General features: G+C 35.1%; 1 protein-coding gene across 1 annotated transcript in view; it reads right to left on the reverse strand.

The window, feature by feature from the left end:
- Positions 1–26,235, reverse strand: part of LOC150092761 (CD9 antigen-like) — a 181,531-nt gene that overhangs the window by 22,249 nt on the left and 133,047 nt on the right. The window contains exon 5 of the mRNA XM_090414395.1: positions 9,971–10,186. Within this exon, the coding sequence (XP_090270521.1) occupies positions 9,971–10,186 (216 nt within the window). The remainder of the gene's footprint in view (positions 1–9,970; positions 10,187–26,235) is intronic.

The following is a 26,235-nucleotide window of genomic DNA, read 5'->3' on the forward strand; positions in this document are numbered from 1 at the left end:
CTCTCCTGATAGTAACATAGACCATAGAAGATATTTTTTCTTTGATTTATCAATATAAATACTATGCTGAAGCAAAACAGAACATAATTCTCAAAAACAAAAGCTCATAGGGGATTCAGATCCAATTAAAAAGATTGTTGTCACACAGAAGATGATAAAAAAAAGTAACCAACATGTGATGGATGAAAAGTATACATTGTAGCTTTGTGACAGAGAATTGCAACATGTGGAGATTACCATTACACATAAAAAAATAGTTATCTTAAAGGATTTGTAATTCTTCCAGACTATATGTCTTGTTTTCAGCAGAACAGTACCATTTTTTGCTAAATTGTCCTGTTTGTTATAATAAAAATATAATTTTTGTTCCATTTTTGAAATTTATTATTATTCAGGCCTCCATGGAGTCAAAAGCCTCATTGTGGGAGGTCATTTTTAGGAAACACAAAGTTTATCATACCACTCCTTGAACCCATTGACCGTTCCCACTCCAACCACTCTCTCAGGCAATGCATTCCATGGTTCAACCACCCTCCATGCAAAGAAACCACTCCTCACCCTCTTGTGCACAGCCTCCTTTCGTAACTTCCAGGGATGCCCCCCCCCCCCGTCATCACTCCTTCCCGCCATTCCACCAAGTGAAAGAACTCTCCACTGTCTACCGTGTAACTGTTTCTCAACAGTTTAAAAGTCTCGATCATATCCTTTTTCAGATACTCATGTGGTTACTAGCAAGTGTCACCCAAGTTTGAGAAAATTAGCATAGTGAAGTAAATGGTGAAGTAAGTAAGAAGCACACAGAACAAATGTTCTGTGTTCTTGTTGGCTGTCATGTATGTATGTTCGAAAGTTGTTATTTTATAATTTTAAATGAAGCTCAAAAAGAATTCAAATTTATTAAACTGGAAAATTTGTATAATGATAAAACAGATATGGTCTGTCAACAATGTAATGCTCATGGGGGTAAGAGTGACATTAACCAACATCTACATAGCCAGAAATATAGAATACTGAGAAAACTTGGAATTCACTTCAAAGTATTAGCTCATTAATCATGAGACATGATGGAGAAAGTGAAAAAATTAAAGCTTGTGGAGCTCTTGTTGCCTATCACAATCAGAATTTTCATACAAATGATTTCCTTTTGTATTTTTTTATTTTAAAAAGACAAGCCTTATAAACTCAAGGAGCTATACATATTCATCCAGAAAGTGTTTACAAACAATCTTTTCCATGGTGAGATTCAAACCACCATGTTGGTCGGAGTGGGTTTGCTAACCACAATTGCTTGTCAAAATTGCTAATTTTATCAACCAAAAATTTCTCTGTGCATAAATAATCAGAAGCAATAATTACTGATGGTTTATTACCTCATACTGGATGAAATAATAATGAATGTGAATGAAGCTAAAAGCATTACAATAAATTATCAAATTTGTGTTATCAACCTGATAACAATCCCTGAGTAGATTATGTCCAAATCATATCTCTCCTGCCTCTTCCTCCTATTCACGAGGCTTTTGCAATTTACATTCTCTCAATCTTTCCTCATACTCCACATGCCAAAGACCACTGACAACCTTTGTAAATCTTCTCTGGACCCTTTCCAACATATCCTCATCACCATGAAAACCCGGTGAACAGATCTATGCACAATAATCCATATGAGGCCTGATCAAGGCTTTATACAATGGCATATCATAATCTCCATATCATTGCCATTATTCAATGTCTTCACAACTTGTGCAATAGACCCCTGAAATTCAGGTCCTTGTCCACCACCACCACTCTCAGATCTTTCATTTCCTCTACCTCTTATTGTTTTCTCCTTTCAGAGAGAAAACAGTTCTAATATCTAAAAAACTTCAGTGACAGTTCCCCCCCCCCTCATGTTGAAACATTACTTGATGAATGCTTGCATTGTTCTTTGATGTGCATCAGCAAGGGAGCAAAAAGTGCACAGGGCAAGTTTTACTCTTTACACTAATGGCAAATGACCAGGCAAAACCCACACCTAAAGAAGAGCTCTGCATTAATTGCAGTCTGCAATAAGTGCCAGCATGCAAAGATAATGTGGTTTGTCAATTTGATGCAGTAAAAAAAAAATAAGTATTTGTATTAAGAGATTACTTTATGAATGTAGATCTTTACTAATAATGGTTTGTAAGTTTGCATTATTGAAGTTTGATGTTTTTTATATGATTAGTGTTGTTTTTTGTTGCTGATTTAGTGTCTTATACCTAAACTGTGCTTATATGTTTCTGTTGCCACTTTAGTGTGTCTTATAGCAAATTTTTTGATTACCAATTTATTGTGTTGATAATTTGTGTTGTGTCTTATACCTAACAGTGCTTGTATGTTTCGTTGTCAATTTAATGTATGTATCTTATATCTCTTTTGTTACCAATATAGCGTGTTGTATACCTAACTATTTGTATACATTGCCAATTTAGTGTATCTTATACCTAACTGTGGTTTATTACCAATTTACAGTCTTATACCTAACTATGCTTAAATACTATTTGTTGCCAATTCAGTGTCTTATACTTAATTGTTCTGTTGCCAAATTAGAATCATGCCAATTACTGTTTTATATATATAAAACTGTGCTTGTATCTTTTTGTTGCAAATTTAGCATCTTATACTGATTGTTTTGCCAGTTTAGTGTCTTATACCTGATTGTGCTTGTATGTTTTTTGTTGCCCACTTAGTGTCTTATATGCGTATTTTGTTGCTAATTAACGTTTCTTATACTTAACTTTGCTTGTATGTTTTCTGTTGCCAATGTAGTGTTTTATATCAAACTATGCTTTTTTTTAAAGCCCAATGTAGTGTGCTGCCAATTTTGTCATATACCAAACTCTACTTGTATGTTTTTGTTACCAATTTAGTGTGTCTTATACATGAGTTTTGTTGCTAATTTTGTCTCTTATAATTAATTGTGATTAATTAATGTCTTATACCAATCTGTGCTTGTATGTTTTTGTTGCTAATTTAGACTATTGCCAATGTAATGAGTCCTATATCTGCATTTTGTTGTCAATTTAGTGTTTCTTATACCTAGATTGTTGCCAATAGTGTCTCATACCAAACTGTGCTTATATGTTGTTGCCAATTTATTGCAGTATATACCTGAGAGTTTTTTGCCAATTGAGTCTGTCTTATACCTTTTTTTGCCAATTTAGTGTTTTTATACTTAATTGAGCTTGTGTTTTTTCTTGTTTTGTTGTCGATTTACTGTTGCCAAATTAGCATGTTATACAAACTGTGCTTATGTTTTTCATGCTAATTTAGTGTGTTGTCAAATTAATGACTTTAACCAAACTGTGCTTGTATACTTAAATATAAAGAGCCAATAGACTTCATTTTGGTGATATAAATATTATTCAAATTAAGGGGATATTAAATCCCACATTGTTTTAAAACTGAATAAGAAACTCAAAGATTGGAATCAGAGAGTTTCATGCTGAATATAGTAAACTATAAAAGTATCGTCGGCCACTAGCGTGAGCTAATGCAAGTAGTCCTAGTACGTAGTACAATCTCAGGCAACTCGTTGCAAAGGTGGGGAAAGTTCTGATCGCTAATCTTGGTATTTTCCATAATGTAAAAACACATTTCCTAGGAAATGTATGCTGTTATTAGATTATGGTGAGTGGTCACTACCCAGACCGGTTTCAGCCTTTTTTGAGGCTTCATCAGTGAGTAGCTAGACCAAATAGATACCAAAGGGTATAGCAAAAAGAACTTATATACTATGCTATATGAGTTGTCAAACAGGTGCAACCATTAAGTTACTTAAATATAAAGAGCCAATAGGCTTCATTTCGGTGATATAAACATTATTCAAATTAAGGGGATATTAAATCCCACATTGTTTTAAAACCAAATAAGAAACTCAAAGATTGGAATCAGAGCGTTTCATGCCGAATATAGTAAACTATAAAAGTATCAGCGGCCACTAGTGTGAGCTAATGCAAGTAGTCCTAGTACGTAGTACAATATATAAATAATTTTATCTATTGTATTTTGCAACGAGTTGCCTGAGATTGTACTACGTACTAGGACTACTTGCATTAGCTCACACTAGTGGCCGCCGATAGTTTTATATTTTACTATGTTCAGCATGAAACTCTCTGATTCCAATCTCTGAGTTTCTTATTTGGTTTTAAAACAATGTGGGATTTAATATCCCCTTAATTTGTGCTTATATATTGTTGCCAATTTCATCTCTTATACCTAATTGGGACATGTATGTGTTTTTGTTCCCCATTTAGTATCTTATATGGGTATTTTTTTGCCAATTTTCATGCTAATTTGTGTTTCTTATACCTAAGTTTGTGGTTTTTCTAGTCAATTTGTTTTATACCAAACTTTGCTTGTTTTTGTTGCCAGTTAGTGAGTTTTATAGCTTAGTTTTGTTGTGAATTTAGTGTTACCAATTGCCAGTTTTGTGTCTTATACCTAATTGTGCTTCTATGTTTTGTTGTCCATTTAGTGTGCCTTATGTGTATTTTGTTGCTAATTTAGTGTTTCTTATACCCAAGCTTGTATGCTTTTGTCAATTTAATTCATATACTTAACAGAGCATATATATATTTTTTTGTTGCCAATTTACTGTCTTATGCCTGAGCTTTGTTACCAAATTAGTGTCGTGTGCCTGTATGTTTTGTTGCCAATTTAATATTTCTTATTTAACTGAGCTTTTTTTTTGTTGCCAATTTAGGGACTTATACCAAACTGTGATTGTATGTTTTCGTTGCCAATTTAGTGCATCTTGAATGTTTTTGTTGCCAATTTAGTGCATCTTGAATGTTTTTGTTGCCAATTTAGGGTCTTATATATGAGGTTTTTTGTGAATTTAGTGTGTTAGACCTGTGTTTTTGCTCATTTAATGTCATACCTAATTATCCTTCTATGTTTTTGTTGCCCATTTAGTGTCTTATACCTAACTTTCTATGTTTTTTTTTTGTTGCGAAGGTAGTCATATTAAATTCTCCTTATGTTTTTGTTGTAAACTTACTATTGCCAATTTAGAGTATCTTATACTTGAGTTTCATTGCCAATTTTGTCTTTTATACCTAAGTATGCTTTTATATTTTCGGTTACAAATTTAGTCTGTTGCTAATTTTGTTGCATGTCTTATACCTAATTTTGTATGTTTTTGTTGCAGTGCAGTCTTATACCAAACTCTGCTTGTATATTTTGTTGCCAACTTATACTGTTGCCACTTTAGTGTAACTTAGTGAGTTTCATTGCTACATCTCTTATGCATAATTGTGCTTTTATGTTTTTTGGCTAACTTTTTGCCAATTTAGTCTACCTTACTTTAGTTCCATTACCAATTTTATAATATATATATATATAAAAATAATATATTATAAAATATATATATAATATATTGTATTTTGTAATATATATATATATATATATATATATATATATTACAGTGCTATAATATATACTGTAGTATAATTACAGTGTGTGTATATATATTACTGTTATATATATATTACAGGCTTGAATATTTTATGTTGCGAATGAATCCTTACACCAAACTCTGCTTGTATATTTTGTTGCCAATTTAGGGTATTGTTTTATTGCAATTTTGTCTCTTATGCTTAATTGTGATTGTTTTTTGTTGCAAATTAAGTCTGTTGTTAATTTTGTTCCCAATTTAGTGTCATATACCTAATTTTAACCAATTAATGTATCTTATACTTTCGTTTCATTGTCAATTTCATCTCATACCTAATTGTGCTTTTGGTTCCCCATTTTGGTGTCTTATAGATTATTTGTGGCTAATTTTTTGCACATTACTGCATTGTCAATTTTGTTGCCAAATATACCTAATGTCTTATACATAGCTCTGCCTAATATACCTAATTTTTATGTTTTTGATTCCAATTTAGTCTTAAACCAAACTGCTTGTATGTTTTGTTGCCAACTTAGACTGTTCCTAATTTAGTGTATCTTATACTTGAGTTTCATTACCAATTTCATCATATTCCCAATCATGCTTTTGTTTTTGTTGCCTATTTAATGTCTTTGTATGTTTTTGTTGCCTACTTAAACTATTGCAATTTAGTGTATCTTATACTTGAGTTTCATTGCCAATTTTGCTATTTATAACTAATCATGCTTTATGTTGCAAATTTAGTTTGTTGCCAATTTTTGTCTTATACCTATGTATGTTTTTGTTGCCAATGTAGAATTTTATACCAAACTTTGCTTGTATTGTTTTGTTGCCAATATTATACCAAACTGTGCTTGAATGTTTTGTTGCCAATTTAGTATCTTATAATTACTGCCAATTTTGCCACTTATACCTAATCATGCTTTTATGTTATTTGTTGCCAGTGTAGACTTATACCTAAGCTTGAATGTTTTTGTTGCCAATTTAGTGTCTTATACCTAACTTTTTGCCAATGTAGTCTTATACGAAACTCTACATGTTCTGTTGCCAACTTAGACTGATGTCAATTAATGTATCTTATACTTGCATTTCATTGTCAATTTCATCTCATATCTGTGTTTTTGATTCCCCATTTGGTGTCTCATACATTATTTGTGGCTAATTTTTGCACATTAGTGTTGTCAATTTTGTTGCCAAATTAATGTCTTATACATAGCTCTGCCCAACATACCTAATTTTTGTATGTTTGTTTCCAATTTAGTCTTAAACCAAACTCTGCTTGAATGTTTTTGCTGCCAATTTAGTGCATCTCAAACTTGAGTTTCACTGCCAATTTTACCACTCATACCTAATCATGATTTTATGTTTTTGTTGAACATTTAGTTTGTTGCCAGTTTAGACTGTTGCTAAATTGGTATCATAGCTATTTGTAGCCAGTTTAGTGATTTATACCTAAGCTTGTATGTTTTTGTTGCCAATTTAGTGTATCTTATACTTGAGTTTCATTGTCAATTTAATCTCATACCTATTTTTGCTTTTCATTGCCACTTTTTGTGGCTCATTTTTTGCCAAATTAATCTTATATTAATGTCATGTATACCTAATTTTCTCTATGTTTTTGTTGCCAATGTAATCTTATACTAAACTCTGCTTGTATGTTTTTGTTACCAAGTTAGACTGTTGCCAATTTAGTGTATCATATACTTGAATTTCATTACCAATTTTGTGTCTTATTCCCAATTGTGCTTTTGTTTTTGTTGCTAACCTAGATGGTTGCGAATTTAATGTATCTTATACATGAGTTTCATTGCCAATTTTACAAATTTCATTGCAAATCACACTTTTATGTTTTGTTGCAAATTTAGTGTCTTATACCTATATTTTGTTTCCAATGTAGAATCTCATTCCAAACTGCACTTGTATATTTTGTTGCCAATTTAGTGTCTTATACCTAACTTTTTTTGCCAATGTAGTCTTATACCAAATTCTGCTTGTATGTTTTTGTTGCCAACCTAACTGCTGCCAATTTAGTATATGTTATATTTGAGTTTCATTGTCAATTTCATGTCATACATAATTGTGCTTCTGTTTTTTGTTGCCCATATAGTGTCTTGTATATTATTTGTTGCTAATTTTTGGTCCATTTAATGTGTTGTCAATTTTGTTGCCAAATTAATGTCTTATACAATGCTCTGCCCATGTGTTTTTTTTTTGGAAAACAGAATGTTGCCAATTTGGTCTCTTTTCTGTTTTGTTTCAAATTACCAAACTCTGCTTGTATGTTACTGTTGTCAATTTAACGAGTCCTATACCTGAGTTTCAGTGCTAATTTTGTGTCCTATATGTGAATGTGTTTTAGTTGGCCATTTAATGTTATGTGTATTTTGAGGCTAATTTAGTGTCCTACCTGAGTTTTGTTGCCAATTCAGTGTTTCCTATAACCTGGGATTGTAAGTTCTTTGTTACCAGTTTAGTGCATCTTATTCCTGAGTTTTGTTTTGCCAATTTAGTGTTTCTTATACCAAACTGAGCTTGTATGTTTTTGTTGCTAATTTAGTGTCTTATAAATAACATAACTGCTGATATGTTATTACCTATATAGACTTGCCAATTTAGTGTAATACACCTGAGTTTTGTTGCCAATTTCATGTCTCATACCTAATTCTGCTTGTATGTTTTTGTATCTTATATGTGTATTTTGTTGCCAATTTAGTGTTTTAATACCTAAATGAGCTTGTTTGTTTTCATTGTCAATTAAGGGTCTTGTGCCACACTGTGTTTGAATGTTTTTGTTGCGAATTTAGACTACTGTCAATTTAGTTTGTTCTATACCCAAGTTTTGTTGCTAAATATATTGACAATTTAATGTTTCTTATACCCAGCTGAGCTTATGTTTTTGTTGCCAATTTAAGATCATCTGATGTATTTTGTTGCTAATTTAATGTTTTTTATATCTAACTGCTTGAATGTTTTTATTTTTTGTTGCAAATTTCGTGTTTTGCTAATTTTGTTGCCAATTTAGTATTTTATGCATAACTTTGCTTGGTTTTATTGCCAATTTTGTGTCTTATACGAAATTGTATAAGATTTTTTTATATTTTTATATAAAAAAATCTTATACAATTTTTATACTTTTATATTTTTTATTGCCCATTTAGACCACTGCCAATTTAATGAGTTCTATATCTGAGTTTTGTTGCCAATTTAGTGTCTTACACCAAACTATGATTGTATGTTTTGTTGCCAATTTTGACCATTGCTAATTTAATGCATCTTACACTTGAATCTTGTTGCCAATTTAGTATACCTGACTGACTTTGTATGTTTTTTGTTGCCAATTTTTCTTATACCAAACTTTGCTTGTTTTTGTTGCCAATTTAATGCATCTTACACCTGAGTTTTTTTGCCAATTTAATGTCTTATATCTAATTATACTGCATGTTTTTTGTTGCCCATTTAGTGTCTTATATGTGTATTTTACTACTAATTAATGTTTCTTATACCTAATTGAACTTGTATGTTTTTGTTGCCAATTTACTGTCTTATTCCTAACTAAGCCTGTATGTTTTTTGTTACCAATTTTGCTGCAAATTTAGTCTTATAAATTAACTGTACTATTATGTTTTTGTTGCCAATTTAGTATGTCTTATACCTGTGTTTTGTTGCCAACTTAGCGTCTTATACCGAACTGCACTTTGTATGTGTTTTGAAGCTAATTTACCATGTTGCTAATTTTCATCTTCTACAAAACTGCATGCTTTTTATAATTTGGTATCTTATAGTAGTTTATAGTACAACACTAAAATGTTACCAATTTAGTATTTTACCAATTTTGTTGCCAATTTAATGTCTTATACCAAATTATCCTTGTATGTTTTTGTATGTATGATTAGAATGAAAAGAATCCAACTAGAACATGTCGGAAAGAAAATTTAAAGAGATGCAAGGTCTTCATGCAGCCACGTCTAAACAGGAATGGAGACTTGGTCAGCCATATCTGGTAACTGCAACAACTCACTCATTCAAGTTGCTGACATGGCATCATCCTGAATTATGTATGATCATCCGACCATCCCAAGTATAGTACCAAAGGCTATATCATTAATTTACTTCTTTGGTGCAGATGCAACTAAAGAAATGGTGATAAACAAAAAGAAAACTTTGAGAGGGTTTTTTCTCCCAGTGATAATATACAGACTTATTTCTGTGCTAACAGAATGCAAGGTCAATAACAGAACTTTAGTCAATTTATAACTCAAAAGAACAAACTCTGTAGGAAAGAGTAATGTCCCACATTAGTTCCATATTTATATAATAATATAATGATACGAAATAACTTATTATAGGTTAATAACAAGATTCCAGGAAAATGAATACATGCTCTAACAGCCAGCATTTGATTTCTGAACTGTGCAATTTTTTTTCACCTGAAGACGATCTTAATATAAAAGTCAAAATGTAAAATATGATTTCATTTAAATTGATTTAATTTAATAGCTATGTCCATAAATCTAGCATAGCAAGTAAACAATAAATAACAATAAAGAAACTTACCTCAGTATAGATGCCATTAAAAACTTCACCGATGAATTTTAATTTTCTATAACCTCCACATAGGATACTAGTCATATCCCGGCAACATGTTTCTGGTACTTCATATGCACCAAGGATAGTGCTACTTATGCCAATTTCAGGGGGAGGAGATTTATTCTTATTGTTGTAAAAAGAATAAGCCCAGTCACCAGGAGACTGAGCCCCACAGCAGCCCAACTAACATGTCAAGTATAAAATGAAAACAGTTTATTATCACATAATATGCATAATATTAAATCTATATATTTAAAAACTATTAACATGTATATAAAAGGATTCTATTGTAGTTAAACACCAGAAGCACAGTATCATAGCCAATGGCTACCATCCCTGTAAAGCAGATAAAATACTACTCTTGCCTACAAGAGAATCTCAAAGACTATTCTTGAAATCAGCATAAGCATAGATGCATCTCCCCCCCCCAAATCTCAACAAATATCACTTACATTAATTTATCCAAAATTTGGGAAGTTGTCACCTTCAATCCAGTGGCACAGACCTACCTACATATGTATTTAATCCTAGAGGACACAAACTAGGAAACTAGGTTTTTTTTTGCTATAATTTTGAAAATTTTCCACCAGTCACTTGAAGTGTTCTATGACAAGTGTACTCCAAAGATGCCAGTTTAATCCAGTGAAATATAAGCAGTTTGATAAATTAGATGATTTATTTTGTTTATTTTATTTTTTTTTGTAAATTAATGCCATAAAACTAATTTATGTCATGAATAATGGCCAACACTTCCAATACAAGGGATAGAAACCAAGCAGAAAATGGAGTTTGTCTGATTTCTATCTAAGTAGTTTCTTATGGAACCACAAGATAGATAAACAGATTAAGGAGTCAAGTACACAAAAAGCAGTAGAATATGTCTGAAGAATACACATATATGCATCAAGCTGCATATCCAGAGTTATGCATGAAGTCACATGAGACTTAGACCTCTAGTGGTATTTCACTAAGTGTGGCTACTGCTATGTTTCATCAATACATTCTAAGTGGCCACCTCTGTTTTGTCTCTAGAGTAGGATCTCCGGTTTCTGTCATCTACCTACCCCTTTATTTTCACATGCAGTGTGAGTGATGGCCTTACCAGGCATGCTCAACACACTGTTGTTAATAAATTTGGAAGCCAGCATCTCCAGACAGACAGAAGCAGGTAAAAATGCACCTGTATGCCAGTGTGCACAAATTAAATTTAGTTCAAAACTAATATCTTTCATGGCAAAGCTGGTGCAGAAAACTTCGAGAACTAAATAAATACTAGTGTCACTGCTAATGTAAAAAAAAAAAAATCTCCCAGAAAAATAACAAAAATATATCCAGAATATTCCAGGGAAAAGCATCCATGACAAGGCCCCACATGGGCCATGCAGGAAAACATTTTCCCAGAGACTCAAATCGCTCTCTCAAGTCAAACCCCCTGAAATCTAAGTCCCCCCTCACCAGGAGCGAAATTCCAGAAGAAACCTAAGAGAGCAAAAACTCTCAGTACTAAAGGACTCTAAGCGTTGGAGAGTGTATTTTCCATAAGCAAACTCTCGGTTGGTGCATCAAGTATTTACTAAAACAAAGAGCCAAAACGCTTCCCTTCAGTGATGCAAAATTATCTAAATTAAGTGGATATTAAATCCAACATCATTTCAAAGCCAAATACAGAAACCATAAAAGTTTCATGTGAAAATTGACCAGGGGGCTAGCAGGAATACACCACCACCATACCAAGAGTTGCCCTACCCGAACCGTATAGGTGATGATGAATGCTGTGAGCATCTGTATATTCACCTCCTATTGGTTCATTATAAGGCTTCACTAGCCTGACAGCTGTAAATAAAATTAATACCTTATAGTGAAACCTTATAATGAACCAATAGGAGGAAATATATGGATGCTCACAGCGTTCGTCATTACCTATACAGTTCAGCTAGGGCAACTCGTAGTATGGCAGCGGTGTATTCCCACTAACTCTCTGGTCAATTTTCGCATGAAACTTTTATAGTTTCTGTATTCGGCTTTGAAATTACGTTGGATTTAATATCCACTTAATTTAGATAATTTGCATCGCCGAAGTGAAGCCTTTTGCTCTTTATTTTAATAAAAAACTTCCATATCCGTTTCAGAAACATTTGGAGAATCACTATAAACGTTAATTATACATGTCACCACTTAAAGATATCTAAACCTGATTTGCTGTTCCTAACTGAACCTCCAATCTGCTTACTCCATAATTACAGCCCACATTAGCTATCCAAACTACATCATGCATGATGCCTTCTGTTTTTTAAAAAGGGAGGAATCTGTACTTTCGTCAAATAAGACATTCCAAGTCAAAGGGTTATCAAACTCGGAACTTTTCAATTGAAGGTGAGTTAGATGATCTCATACACAGGTAGCAGGGTGGGTTTTTTCCTCCCAGAAACATGGGTTTTTCATCCCACACACACAGGCAAAATGACTTTCACATCCTTCCATGTCAATGTTCATTTCAACATCGCAATTATATTATCCTCTGAGTTGTATCCTCTCACACAGCTTACCTCAAGCATCCTTCAGCCATTTGCTGTCTACTGCTAATATTTGCAGTATTTTATGCTATGGCAGTACTCCAAGCTGATCCCTAAGTTTCTCATAATCACCATCTCTACATTTCAACATATAATCCTTCTGAACTGAAAATTCAACATATGTTGCTACCTCCCAGGTCAACACCACATAATCACTCTTCTCCCAAGAGAAGGAAATTGGATTTCTTAGTCATGAACAAATTCTCTGATATTATGAGATACCACACTCACAAACTCCAAGTCCACTCTATCACATACTGTTTTTTATAATTATGTTTTGGGAGCTGCATAAATTCCACTTCATTTATCCCATATATCTTTCCTCCTTCCAATCCATGTTCCCATAATTAGTCTCAAATAATTAGCTCAATGAGCACAGGTCAATTAATAATCTCCTAATACATGCAAGAAACATCTTCCTTAATCACCCCCCCCAGGGCCTACATAGGAGATCTGCAGTCATCAACAATACCCCACCCCCATTCTATCTTCCCTGCAAATATTGCACATCTCTGGTTCTTCTTTCAATTGCAGTCTCAGAAACATTTGCCTCCCTTCTGGGTATTGCACAGAATCATTCACACCAGTATAAAGCACTTGTTAAATAATCTCATTACATCCTCTGCAGAGGTCACTTTGCTACAATCACTATCCACTAGTATCATCTTCCTATAATTATTCTTCCTCTTATATTGCTTGTCAGTTTTCTAACCTCCATCTTATAATCCTAATGCATCTGATTATCTCCTCTATAACAACTTATTTTCCTACATGACTTGCCTAATTTCACTGACCATTTCACTCCTACTTTTTTTTATTCAGCCTTTGGTTACAGATGTACATCACTTGTCAGGTGATGTACAGCTGCTATTCTTCAATTCTCATGTTCTGTCAATTTCATCCTTCCTTCATAGCTCATCGTGGTACTGATGTTGGCTGACCATCAGCTAATATGAATACAATTTCATTGTATTCATATTAGCTGATGGTCAGCTAATATGAATTTCTGACTCATCATGAATTTTATTGTATTTCTGACATTAGCTGATGGTCAGCTAATGTCAGAAATACAATAAAATTAAGCTTTTATAATTGCCTGCTGGTGATTGTCAAATATGAAATGAATGCTGCTAATTTCTCATCATGGAAGACTCACAGTAATGTTTACATGTGCAAAATGGGCAGGTAAGTGGAAATATTAGTTCAATGTTGCCAAGTGTAAGGTTTTGTGATTTGGTAAGCAACGATGGGATGCAAAGTATATACTTGGTGGGGAAACTTTAACAGAAGTAGAGGAGATGAGAGATCTAGGAGTGATGGTGGACAAGGACCTGAAATTCAGGGGCCACGTTGCACTAGTTGTGAAGACATCACATCGAATAATGGCATCATTGCCATTATTCGATGTGATGTCAGAAATAGAGAGGTTATGATTCCATTGTATAAGGCCTTGATCAGGCCTTATATGGATTATTGTAACAGATTTGGTCGCCAGGTTTTCATGGTGACGAGGATATGTTGGAAAGGGTACAGAGAAGATTCACAAAGGTAGTCAGTGGTCTTTGGAATGTGGAGTATGAGGACAGATTGAGAGAATGTAAGTTTCAGAGCCTCGTGAATAGGAAGAAGAGGGGGGGGGGGGGAATATGATTGAGACATATAAACTGGTCAGGGGTTATCAGGTAAACATGGAAGAGATTTTTCATAGAATTGGAGAGGGGGGAGTAGAACAAGAGGCCATTGCTGGAAACTGTATAAGGAGGGTGTGAGTAAAGGAGTGAGAATCAGGTTCTTTGCATGGAGGGTGGTTGGTGAGTGGAATGCACTGCCTGGGTGTGTTGTGGAATGTGGACACATTGAATCAGTTTAAGATGTGGTTGGATGAACATTGTATGCAATAGTGAGTACCTCCCATGATGAGTCTCTGACTACATGGAGATTGGATGTTGATAATAATAATAATAAAACCTATCATACCTCTTTTCAAACTCATTCACTGTGAGGGCACTCACAACTAATTCTCGAAATCCATTCCCCTCGTTCACCACTCTCCATGCAAAAAATCAAGGCTACACATCTTTACTAATCACACTCTCTTACATAACTTCTATGGATGACCCCTAGTTCACTGACTATTTGTCATGTATTGAAAAATTTCTTTTGCATCAATTTTATAAAACCCCTTGAATACCTTAAGTTTCTATTGTCCCCTCTTTTTCACTTATCAACTAAACTTTGTAACCCACACACCTTCAACCTATCATCATAGGGAGCAGTCCACAGACCTGTCACAAACTTAGTCAATCATCTCTGAATCCTCTCTATCACCTGCTGATCCCAAAGAAACTCGGGTGACTAAATCTGTGCACAGTAGTCAAGATGTGGCTTTATTACAGCCTTATAAAGAGGGATAATAACTTCCTATCTTTACTTGTTTGCAGGTTTTTAAAGATCCAAGTAATCCTTTGAGCTATTTTACCAACTTTTGCACAATATGTCCTCTGAACTTCAACTCTACATCCCCAAGTCCCTAGCTTCATTGATTTCCTACACTCTAGTACCATCAATGTGATACACAGTATGCAACCTTTTCCCCTGAAGTGCATAACCTTATGTTTTGCAACCTTAAATTGACAGTCATTATCCATTGCCCACAATGCCAATTTATTTAAATCATCCTGCAGGATATCTGCATCACCATTATCAACTATTGCCCTCCCCAATTTTGCATCATCAGCAAACTGAATATAACCTTCCCTTAAATTTTTCCCTATATCATTGATATACAAATTAAAGCGTAGTGGCCCCTGAGGTACTCCACTAGTCACCCTCATTTTCCTAGATTCCACTCTACCATATACTACTCTAGTATCTGTCTGTCAGCCACTGCCCTCATGCAATTAACTTCATATCCATTTCCATTTGCTCCAACTTTTGTAATAGTTTTCCATGTGGTGTTCTGTCAAATGCCTTGGAAAAGTCCAGCAGTATCAGGGTGTAGCCATTTCTTTTATATAATTCCCCTGTCACTATTATAAAATATGAATAAATTACTAAGACAAGACCAACCCTTCACAAAGACATGCTGCCCACTATAGAATATTGTATCCCTATACACCCTACTGTTGGATTTTACCTTTAACCAACTTTTCCAATAATTTAACAACCACTCCTGATATATTAAATGGGCTGTAGTTTGCTACTTCTGTCTTGGAACACCATCTTTATGTAATGGAACTATCTTACCTTCTTTGAACTCCCTTGGAACCTTGTCAGAGCTCAGACATAGATTGAACAACTTCATCAGAGGAAATGGCAATTCTCCTGCACATCAGTGGCAGTCTGACCAGGCTGTCAGATAGCCTGATGGCAAGTGGGCCCCTTAAACATTAGAAATGTTAAAATGTTAAAAATGTTAATGACCTTTTAGTAGCTTGAAAATATAATAGAAGTTCTAATATTATTACTGTATGCAACTAAAATTTATGTTGCATTACTATTTTAATAAAATCATTTTTCGAGGATACTTTATATTCAAGAATATAATAAATAACTCTGAAAAAATATTCTGATTTGGGTTATGTGAGGCTGAAGCATATGCTATATAGTCTGATTTTTAATATTGTGACTGAGCAATGAAACTTAGCTGGGAATCCCAGCCTGGGATCGTGACGTGCAGCCAGAGTCAACTTTGTATTGAGCTATTGCATACATTGCAAAGACAGCAAATATTTTTCATTGCGTCGGCCTCAGTTTGAGTGTGCTTCGTCAGCTTTTCACTTCATGCTTGCTGTGTTTTATGTGTTTTTTAAAAGGTATGTATTTAATTAATATTTTTTATATACTCTGGCCCTGTGTCCTTTAATTTAAATATAATGTATTTTCTTTCATTGTATAAAATTGGTATAAAAATACTAGATAGTAAATATATTTAAGCTGCAGTCTCAAATAATAATATATATGCATAATGCAAGTTCAATAAATAATGATACCTTTTTATTTACTCTACAGTTAAAATTATTGTGATTGTTAATAATAGATGCATCTATAAATCATATTTCCATTGATGTGTTCTTGGGGCGTAATTGTAGATGTTTATTTTTCCCAGCGTGGATTATTTTTAATTAAGTTTTAATTTCAGAAATATTACCCCTACCAGCATGCAAAAGAAAAAGCATAAATCTGGATCACTGAAATGCAAAGAGCAACAAGAAGCAGAAAGGCAGGAATCAGCCAAGCGATGCAGGTCCATTACAGATTTTATAATACCACAACCACCATCCACATCAATGTACAGTTTTGCAACAAATAATCAAGAAGCAAGAAACAATACTCATGGTGATGATGCAATGTTTGTGAATTACAAAAACAGGAAAGAGCTACTTTGAATGTAGAGACAAATACAATAGCATCCTTTTCTCACCAACCCAGGCCCAGCACTTCTTCTAGCTTCATTGTTCCGATATCTTTACTACCTGTAGTTGCAACATCTGAACACATAGCTTCAACTAGTTACAGAGAATCAGATTTACCTTCAGGCATAAATGACTTGGTTTCTGAAGAACATCCTATAAATGAACCTACACAGGAAAATGAAATATCAACTGCTGGAATCTTCCAATATCCATCATGAGCAAATCTGAAACAGTTTTTTGCTGAACATCCATTTCAGCCACTTGATGATCTGCCATTTGATGCTTGTTTGAATGAGAGTAAAATTATGAATGACTCAGTCCCAAGAAAATGGCTAACATATAACAAAGAAAATATGTGCTTATATTGTTCATACTGCTTGGCCTTCGAGTCTCCCAACACTTGTAAGCCATCACCCTTTGTATGTGGCTTTAGTGACTACAGGCGTATTAGCCAGAGCTTGGCTTTACACGAATCTACAACAACACATGTCAGAATTGTTCAGCAATTTATCAGTATGGTTAATGATGGCACCTTAGATAATTTTTTTGCATCTTCACTAATTAAAAAGAAGTGTTGAAGCAGAGGAGTATTGTCATGAGGAATTATAGACATCATAAAGATGTTAGGCAAAGAAGCCATTCTTTTTTGAGGTCACAGAAATGAATTGGCCTACACTCTGGATAATGAGGTTCTGAATCAAGGCAATTTTTTAGCTAGAGTGCAGTTGAGAGCAAAATATGATCCCATTATGGCAGCTCATGTTTCTGCAGTACAAAACAAGTCTACACAAAGAATCAAACAATTAAAACAACAAGGAAAAACAACGTGGTGGACTTGTTACACGCCTGAGTAAAACAATTATTAACATGTTAATCCAAATTATGGAGAATATGATAAAAGAAAGAATTAGTCGTGAAGTTTCTCAAGCAATATATTATTCTATTCAAGTTGATTCAACACAAGATAATTCATCCATCAACCAGTTTAGCATTATTATTCTGTATGTGCTTAAAGGTGTTATCTGTGAGTGACTACTTTCAGTTGTGCCAAGTAATGATGGTACAGGCCAGGGACTTTTTGATCTATTGACTGAAACATTACAGCATCTTAAAACTGATCCCAAAAAATGTTTATCTGATAGTACAGATGGAGCTGCAACCTACCATGGCCAGTATAATGGTTTGCAAAGTAAACTTATTGATGTGGCTGATCAACATGTTCATATAAGCCTCTGCCTAGGTATGACTGTGGTGAGATGAGGCAGAGAGCAAGGATTGTGAATGATATGTTGGCTGAAATGTGTGAGGAGAGGGGGAGTACAATTTGTTAATGTATGGAATAAGTTTGAAGGATGAAGTGAACTGTATGGGAGCGATAGACTGCATTTGAGTGGTTATGGTGTGAGTCGCTTGGAGAGACTGTTGCTGGAAGGTAGAGATGTGAGTATAGAGAATGAATCAGATCAATGTGAAAGAGCAGGAGAGTACGACAGGAGAGATTGAAGAGGTGGTTATGAATGAGGAAGTAAGTAGCATGAGTATGGAAAATGAGAGAATGGGTGTGCAAGATGAACAAGGAGGCTCAGGATGGACAGGGGGTACACAGCATGAGAAAGGTGGATGTTCCAAGAGGATGTGAGAGCATATGTAGACAGGAAAGGAATGGGATGACCTGGAATCAAGAGGAAACAGTTGGAATTGAAAAGGATTCTAAAATTAATAAGCAGAAAGGGAAATGGTCCCAGTCGAGCATGGAGAGATCACATCGAAGGAGTGTTATCAGTGGAACTAGCTGTAGATCCAGCAATGAGCTATTGTGTTTATATACAAATGCTAGAAGTGTAAGAAACAAGGCAGATGAAATGGTTGTACTAATCGAGTCTGTTCACCCAAAAATTGTTGGAATAAGTGAGACATGGTTAGATGAGGACAACATCCTGAGAGGAATAGAGATGGAAGGATATGATATGTTTCGTGAAGATAGAAAGGATAAAAGGGGAGGGGAGTGCTATTGATGATAGAGAAAGAGTTATGTCCATACAAAGTAGAGATGCAAGAGGGAAATAGTGCCAGTGGTTTTGAGGCAGTATGGTGTGAGATAGAGGTGAATAGAATGAAATACTTGGTTGGATGTTGTTATAGACCAGGAAATGTGGATGGTAGTCACTATGAAATATATAATCAAATTAGAGCAAATAAGAAAAGAGTGATCATTATGGGCAATTTTAATTATGGCAATATAGACTGGAATGATGAGATAGCAACTAGAAGTAAAGAAAATGAGTTTCTTGAGTTTTTGAGGGATAGCTACCTCAGACAGTATGTAATAGAGGGCACAAGATGATTGAGGGTCTTGGATTTGGTCATCTTATCAGAGAATGTAATTATAAATGAAATGTCAAATCACCCACCAGTTGGTGAGAGTGACCATGAGGTGATTACCTGGGTGGTTGCAAGCAGCGTGAGGCCCTCTGTAAGAAAACGGTATATGTGGAACTACAAGGGGGGGGGGGGGTCATTATGAAGAGCTCAGGAGACAGCTTGCAGGTGTAGCATGGAATGAGGAGTTAGCTGGAAAAGAGATCAATGCAGCTTGGGGGATTTTCAAAAACTATCTAGTAGATGCAATGTCTAAATATATTCCAAGGGTGAGAAGGTTAAATAAGATAGGTGTGAAATGGATGAATAAAGAGAATAAGCATGCAATACAGAGAAAAAGGGCATTATGGAGGCAGCATAAGAGAAATGGAAATAACCAATTCCATGAGGACTACAAAGTCCAGGCAAGGCAGGTGACTTGTTTGGTGAGGATAGCTAAAGAGAGGTATGAACAGCAGTTAGCTAATGAAGCCAAAAAGAATCTTAATGAGTTCTTTCAATATGTAGCCAGCAAAAGAAAGAATGATTATGGAAGGATGACATTGATTGGAGAAAATGGTATAAAAAGCTGTTGCAGAAGGTGTGGTGGAGATACTTAACGAGCAGTTCATAAAGGTCTTTCAATCTTATGAATGTGACCTCATGGAGAGATTGAGAGCAGTTGATGATGGGGAAGAGAGATGGACTGTAAGTGAGCAAGAGGTGTATGGAGAGTTCAGCAAACTAGAAGTAAATAAGGCTGCAGGACTTGATAATATATCATCACACTAAAGGAATGTGCCAGGGAGTTGACACCGGCCTTGACATATTTTTTTAATACGAGTCCGGGTAAAGGTTCCTAAGGAGTGGAAGGAAGGCAAGATTGTGCCACTTCATAAACGAGGTGATAGAACTCAAGCATCAAACTATAGGGCCTATCTGTGTGTCAGTTGTAGTTAAGTTGTTGAAGAAGCTTGTGCGAACTAGGATCCAGAATTGGGTTGACAACAATGGTATTATCTTTCATGGACAGCATGGATTTACTTTGTCATGTTTTAGTAATCTACTTACTTATTACAATAAGGTGACTGCTTCCATGGACAGAGGAGAAGGATACAAATATACTTAGATTTTGCAAAGGCTTTTGATAGATTACTGCATAATAAGTTGATAGTCAAACTAGAGTAGATGGGGTTGGATATTAGATTGGTGCATTGGATTGAAGACTGGCTATCTGATAGGTATCAACAAGTTGTACATGGGGGAGCGATATCCAGGTAAAGGAAAGTTACTAGTGGTGTGCCTCAGAGGTCTGTTTTAGCTGTTTAACTTTTATATTAATAATATTGGTGAAGATTTGGATGGAGATATTCAGTTGTTTACAGATGATGCAAAGTTGGGACGAACCATGAAGAGTCGAGTAGATATTGTGGCCTTACAAGAAGACTTGAATAAATTGAGTGATTTGGCACAGGAATGGGAATGCTAGTTCAATGTTGCAAAATGTAAGGTTTTAAAATTTGGAAAACAAAAACGGGATGCAGAATTTATGCTTGGTGAAAATATATTGTCAGAAGTGGAGGAAATAAGAGATCTTGGGGTGATAGTGGATAAGGATCTAAAATTTAGGGGACACATAGCCAAAATTGTGAAGACAACACAAAGGCTTCTGGGAATGATGCAGAGGCCACTGACTTGTAGAAGTAGGGAGATTCTTGTTCCATTGTATAAGGCTTTGATTAGGCCACACAGGGACTATTATACCCAGATTTGGTTACCTGGTTTTCAGAAGGATGAAGATATGTTGGAAAGGGTCCAGAGGCGAATGACTAAGATAGTTTCTAACCTCTGGAATGTCGAGTATGAGGAAAGATTGAGAACATGCAACTTGCTTGCAGAGTCTGGTGGACAGGAGGAAGAGGGGAGATATGATAGAGACCTACAAATTATTAAGGGGGTTGTTATAGGATCAATGCTGGAGAGGTTCTATGGAAAATAGTGGAAGATCAGGAGAGAACCAGAGGTCATCCCTAGAAACTGTATAAAGTAGGGGAGTGAGAAGCAGGTTTTTTTTCATGCAGAGTTGTGAATGATTGGAATGCCCTGCCTGAGAGTATGGTGTCTGCAGAGAATTTGAGTGTGTTTAAAGCGCAGTATGATGAGCTCTGTGTATGATAAAAGGACCTCCTAGATGAGTCTTTGACTCCATGCGGTCTTGGGTAATAATATATGGTGATGCACCTATGTCTTGAATTTGGTGATAACTGAAACAACAAAATGTTGTGTGCCTGCAGTTTCTTTTTTCAATTTGCTCCAGAATGTGGCAACATTTGTGAAAACATCATACTTGAGAATGGCTTTATGAATAGAAGTTGTTGGAAAACATCCAGGAACAGAAAAAATGAAACGATTAAAGCTAATTGGTGAGACAAGATGGGCAGGAAAATGCAATGCAACAACAACTATATTTGGATGTTTTGATGATGCCTCTGTCAGTATTTTTGTTAATCTACTGACATGCTTATCAATGATACAAGATTCAGACAAGTTTGATGCAAAAACAAAACAAGAAGCAGAAAAAAGAAGTTTCTAAAGCAAACTTTAGAAACTTCAAAGTCTTCTAAAGTTTGAAACACTATTGAGAGCATTTACTTCCTTGTATATATTTGAAACTAAAGTCCCATTATCAAGTTATATACAGACAAGGTTTAGAAATGTTTACTGCATGGAGTTTAATAGATTCAGCTACAACAAAGTTGATGGAACAGACAAGAACATTTAATAACGTTCACAGCAAGGCATTGGAATTTGGCAAGATTTCAGAGTTGAATATCTATGAAAATCAAACATTGGAAATTGACTCTTTGGAAACAGCATTGCCAGTTAAGAGGCGAGAAAGAAGAAAAGAATCGCAAATGAGCTTATGAATGATGAAGGAAATTCTTCAGATTCTCTAGCTGATTTTCGAGTAAATGTGTTTAACTTAATAATGGACCGCGATGTCCAGGCACTAGATTCACGCCAGAACGAAAATTTGTATAAAGATTTCTCCTGCTTGGACCCAGCAAAGTTTAAAACTATTGCAAAGAAGTGCCTTGAAGATGAAGCACTGGAAGGTATTATTAAGCTGTTTCCACAAATCAGCAAAGATCAAGTAATATTGCAATTGTTTTCTTTTGCTTTGAACTTTGATATATTAAAGCTATTGCTTAATGATGGTGAGAATATCGATTCCAGTTGCAGTAAAATTTGCAGCACTTGTCCATCGTGTGTACTAAAAATTCTGGCATTCAACAGACTTCATGACAAGGCATTCAATAAATTTGTAAATTTATTGTAAACCTTTGTAAATTTTATAAAGTCATCTCCACACTATCAGTTACTCAAGTCCAATGTTAGAGGAAATTTTCAAAGCTAAAGATCATAAAGACAAGGCTAAGTAATTCGATGTCTGAGGAGGACTTGGAATCATACCATTGAAAAGAATTGTTAAACGAATTGGATGCAGAAGCAATTATTGACAGACTCGCACAATCATCTAGTGAATTCAAACGATTGATCTCAATATTATTATTATTACCACCCCAAGACCTCATGGAGTCAAAGACTCATCTGGGAGGTCCTTTTATCACACACACACAGCTCATCATACCGTGTTTTAAACACATTGAAACTCTTTGCAGACACCACAATCTCAGGCAAGGCATTCCAATCATTCACAACTCTGCACAAAAACAACCTGCCTCTCACTTCCCTACTCACATCCTCTTTACAGTTTCCAGGGATGACCTCTGGTTCTCCCCTGATCTCCTGCTATTCTCTGTAAAACTTCTCCAGCATTGATCCTATAACAACCCCTTACCAACTTGTAGGTCTCTATCATATCTCCCCTCTTCCTCCTGTCCACCAGATTCTGCAAATTACATCTTCTCAATCTTTCCTCATACTTGACATTCCAGAGGTCAGAAACTAGCTTAGTCAGTCTCCTTTGGACCCTTTCCAACATCTCTTCATCCTTCTGAAAACCTGGTGACCAAATCTGGGCACAATAGTCCATGTGTGGCCTAATCAAAGCCTTATACAACGGAACAAGAATCTCCCTACTTCTAGTCAGTATCCTCCACATCATTCCCAGAAGCCTTTGTGTTACCTTCACAATTTTGGCGATGTGTCCCCTAAATTTTAGATCCTTATCCACTATCACCCCCCCCCCAGATCTCTTATTTCCTCTACCTCCAACAATATATTCTCACCAAGCATAAATTCTGCATCCCATCTTTGTTTTCCAAATTTTAAAACCTTACATTTGGCAATATTGAACTCGCATCCCCATTTCCGTGCCCAATCACTCAATCTATTCAAGTCTCCCTGTAAGGCCACAACATCTTCACTACACTTCATGGTTTGTCCCAACTTTGCATCATCTGCAAACAACTAAATATCTCCATCCAAATCTTCACCAATATTATTAATATACAAGTTAAACAGCAATGGACCTAAAACAGACCCCTGAGGCACTCCGCTAGTGACTTTCCTTTTCCTGGATATCGCTCCCCCCATACACAACTTGTTGATACCTATCAGATAGCCGGTCTCCAATCCAATGCACCAATCTAATATCCAACCCCATCTGCTCTAGTTTGACTGTCAACCTATCATGAGGTACTCTATCAAAAGCCTTTGCAAAATCCAAGTATATTACTGTGTATCCTTTTCCTCTGTCCAAGGAAGCAGTCACCTTATTGTAATAAGTAAGTAGATTACTAAAACATGACCTCCCTTTAGCAAATCCATGCTGTCCATCAAAGATAATACCATTGTTATCAACCCAACTCTGGATGCCAGTTCTCACAAGCTTCTCCAACAACTTAACCACAACACCTATGTATAGTGGACTGCATGAAATATGCTTTTGAACTACCTGTTAATGTGTAAAATGTTCAGTACAAGCAAACTATTTAAAAATATCCAACATTTATTTTAAATTAAAATTTTTTTTTAAATTCAATTATAACAATCTGTATTTACATTTAGTATCTACTGTATACTGCCAGTAATACGTACAATATATGTACACTGTAATTACTAAAAAAATATACATTTGTTTTTTTGCAAAAATTTTAATTGTGCTTTTTTCCACACTTATGTATTTTTTGAAAATTTAATTTCTTATAAAAATTAAATGACAGCCTTACAGTTGTGGGTGCCCCCCTTTGTCTCCTGGCAACCAATATTTTTAGACCCAGTCTGCCTCTGCTGCACATTCACATAGTAGATAGGCTGCCATCTAGTTCCACTACTATATTCACATTGATATTTTGAAATATGCTGAGTGCCTCCTATTCATCTATCTTCATTGTCCTAGTTCCATTACATAAAGGTGTCTCCAAGACAGAAATAGCAAAACTTCTGACCAAATAATATATCAGGAGTGGTTGTAAAAGTATTATTACAAATATTATTATTGTAAAAGTGTTATTACCAGGTGCTATTACTTGTTGAGAGTCAACAAACTGATAATATTACCTTATCTACCAGATTTTCAAACAATTACCTAATTTCTTCCTCATCTGCTACCACAAGTAGAATTCTAGATTTGAATAACAGTTATGTTCAATTTTTAAAAAATAATCCTTTCTTTTAGTGTTACACGGTGATCAGCATTCATTTTTTAAAATATGGATTCTACAACTGTGTTAAAATAATTCTTTTTATTATCCCGACGTCTCGATCTTCATATCAAGATCATCATCTGGATGATCTTGATATGAAGATCATACATAAATATAAAAGACAAGCTGCATTACATTTCAAACCATAAGCTTGAGAAACAACGATTTGATCACATGCTACTCACTGGTGTTATGTCGTTGTTTTCTCTATATTATACTTTGTTCTACCTCTAAATAGCCAGCTTTCTAATCTACTGTTGTGCCCTTAAAATATTAATTCAGTACTATTTCCTTTTCGGATATTGGCAAAATTTATTTTTATGCTGAGCCAGCCAATATCCTATAACAGAAGAGACTCTTGCTCAAGGAAATAATTCTAAAGGGATACACACATTATTAATCTTGCGCTAGCGCTGTGCAGATTCAGTTAGCAGTCGTGACATGAATCTCACTTAATCAATAAAATCTAATTCCTTTGTTCCACATGGTCTTAACTAACTCAATCAAATTTTCACTTAAACGTTCTCTATTAGTGTCCTTAGTTTACAGTATACACAAATTTCTTATTCTTCTAAGCAATTTTTAACATAGAATGAAATTCTTTACATTACCGGATCCTTTTGGATTTTATGCCGCCATCTCATGTAGATCTGGATTACCTTACTGTATAGTTATCGGCCGTCTTTGCACCTGGCGATTCACTACACTTTTCTTTGAATCATTTCTGGACTGTGGCATGCTGTCTACCGCTCTGCAGGAAATTTTCTCCATTCTCTTCGATGGGACTTTATTCAAAGGCTCGATTCTGCATAGGCCGTTGTAACATGATCAGCTTCACTTGGAAATCCTCAAGCATTCTCAAGAATAGCCCTCGTCATCCAACATCACTGTAGTCGACCCACCACTCTCTCACAAATCCCCCGACCCAACCTCCTAAAACTGGAATCCAGGAACCAAAGAAGAAAAAGTACCTCTAATATGGCGCGCATCGTGTTTTATTCACCCTTTCAGGCGCCCTCTATTCGATGTGTTTTTTTTACCCACGAACCCCTTCGTTCATGTCCCTTGGGTGATCCTACACTCTCCCCATCTGTTAGGTTACCCTATTCCAGGTAGTCTTTCTGACATCACTTTCCGCGTAGGTACAGCCTCCATCGCTATGCTCGACTCGTACAGATTATACACGATTATTCCGGATTACTACTTATTATCTT

This window comes from Typopeltis vanoorti, chromosome 25, assembly GCF_054136105.1.
Source record: "Typopeltis vanoorti isolate ZY-2024b chromosome 25, IOZ_Tvanoo_1.0, whole genome shotgun sequence".
In the NCBI taxonomy this organism is placed as follows: domain Eukaryota; kingdom Metazoa; phylum Arthropoda; class Arachnida; order Uropygi; family Thelyphonidae; genus Typopeltis; species Typopeltis vanoorti.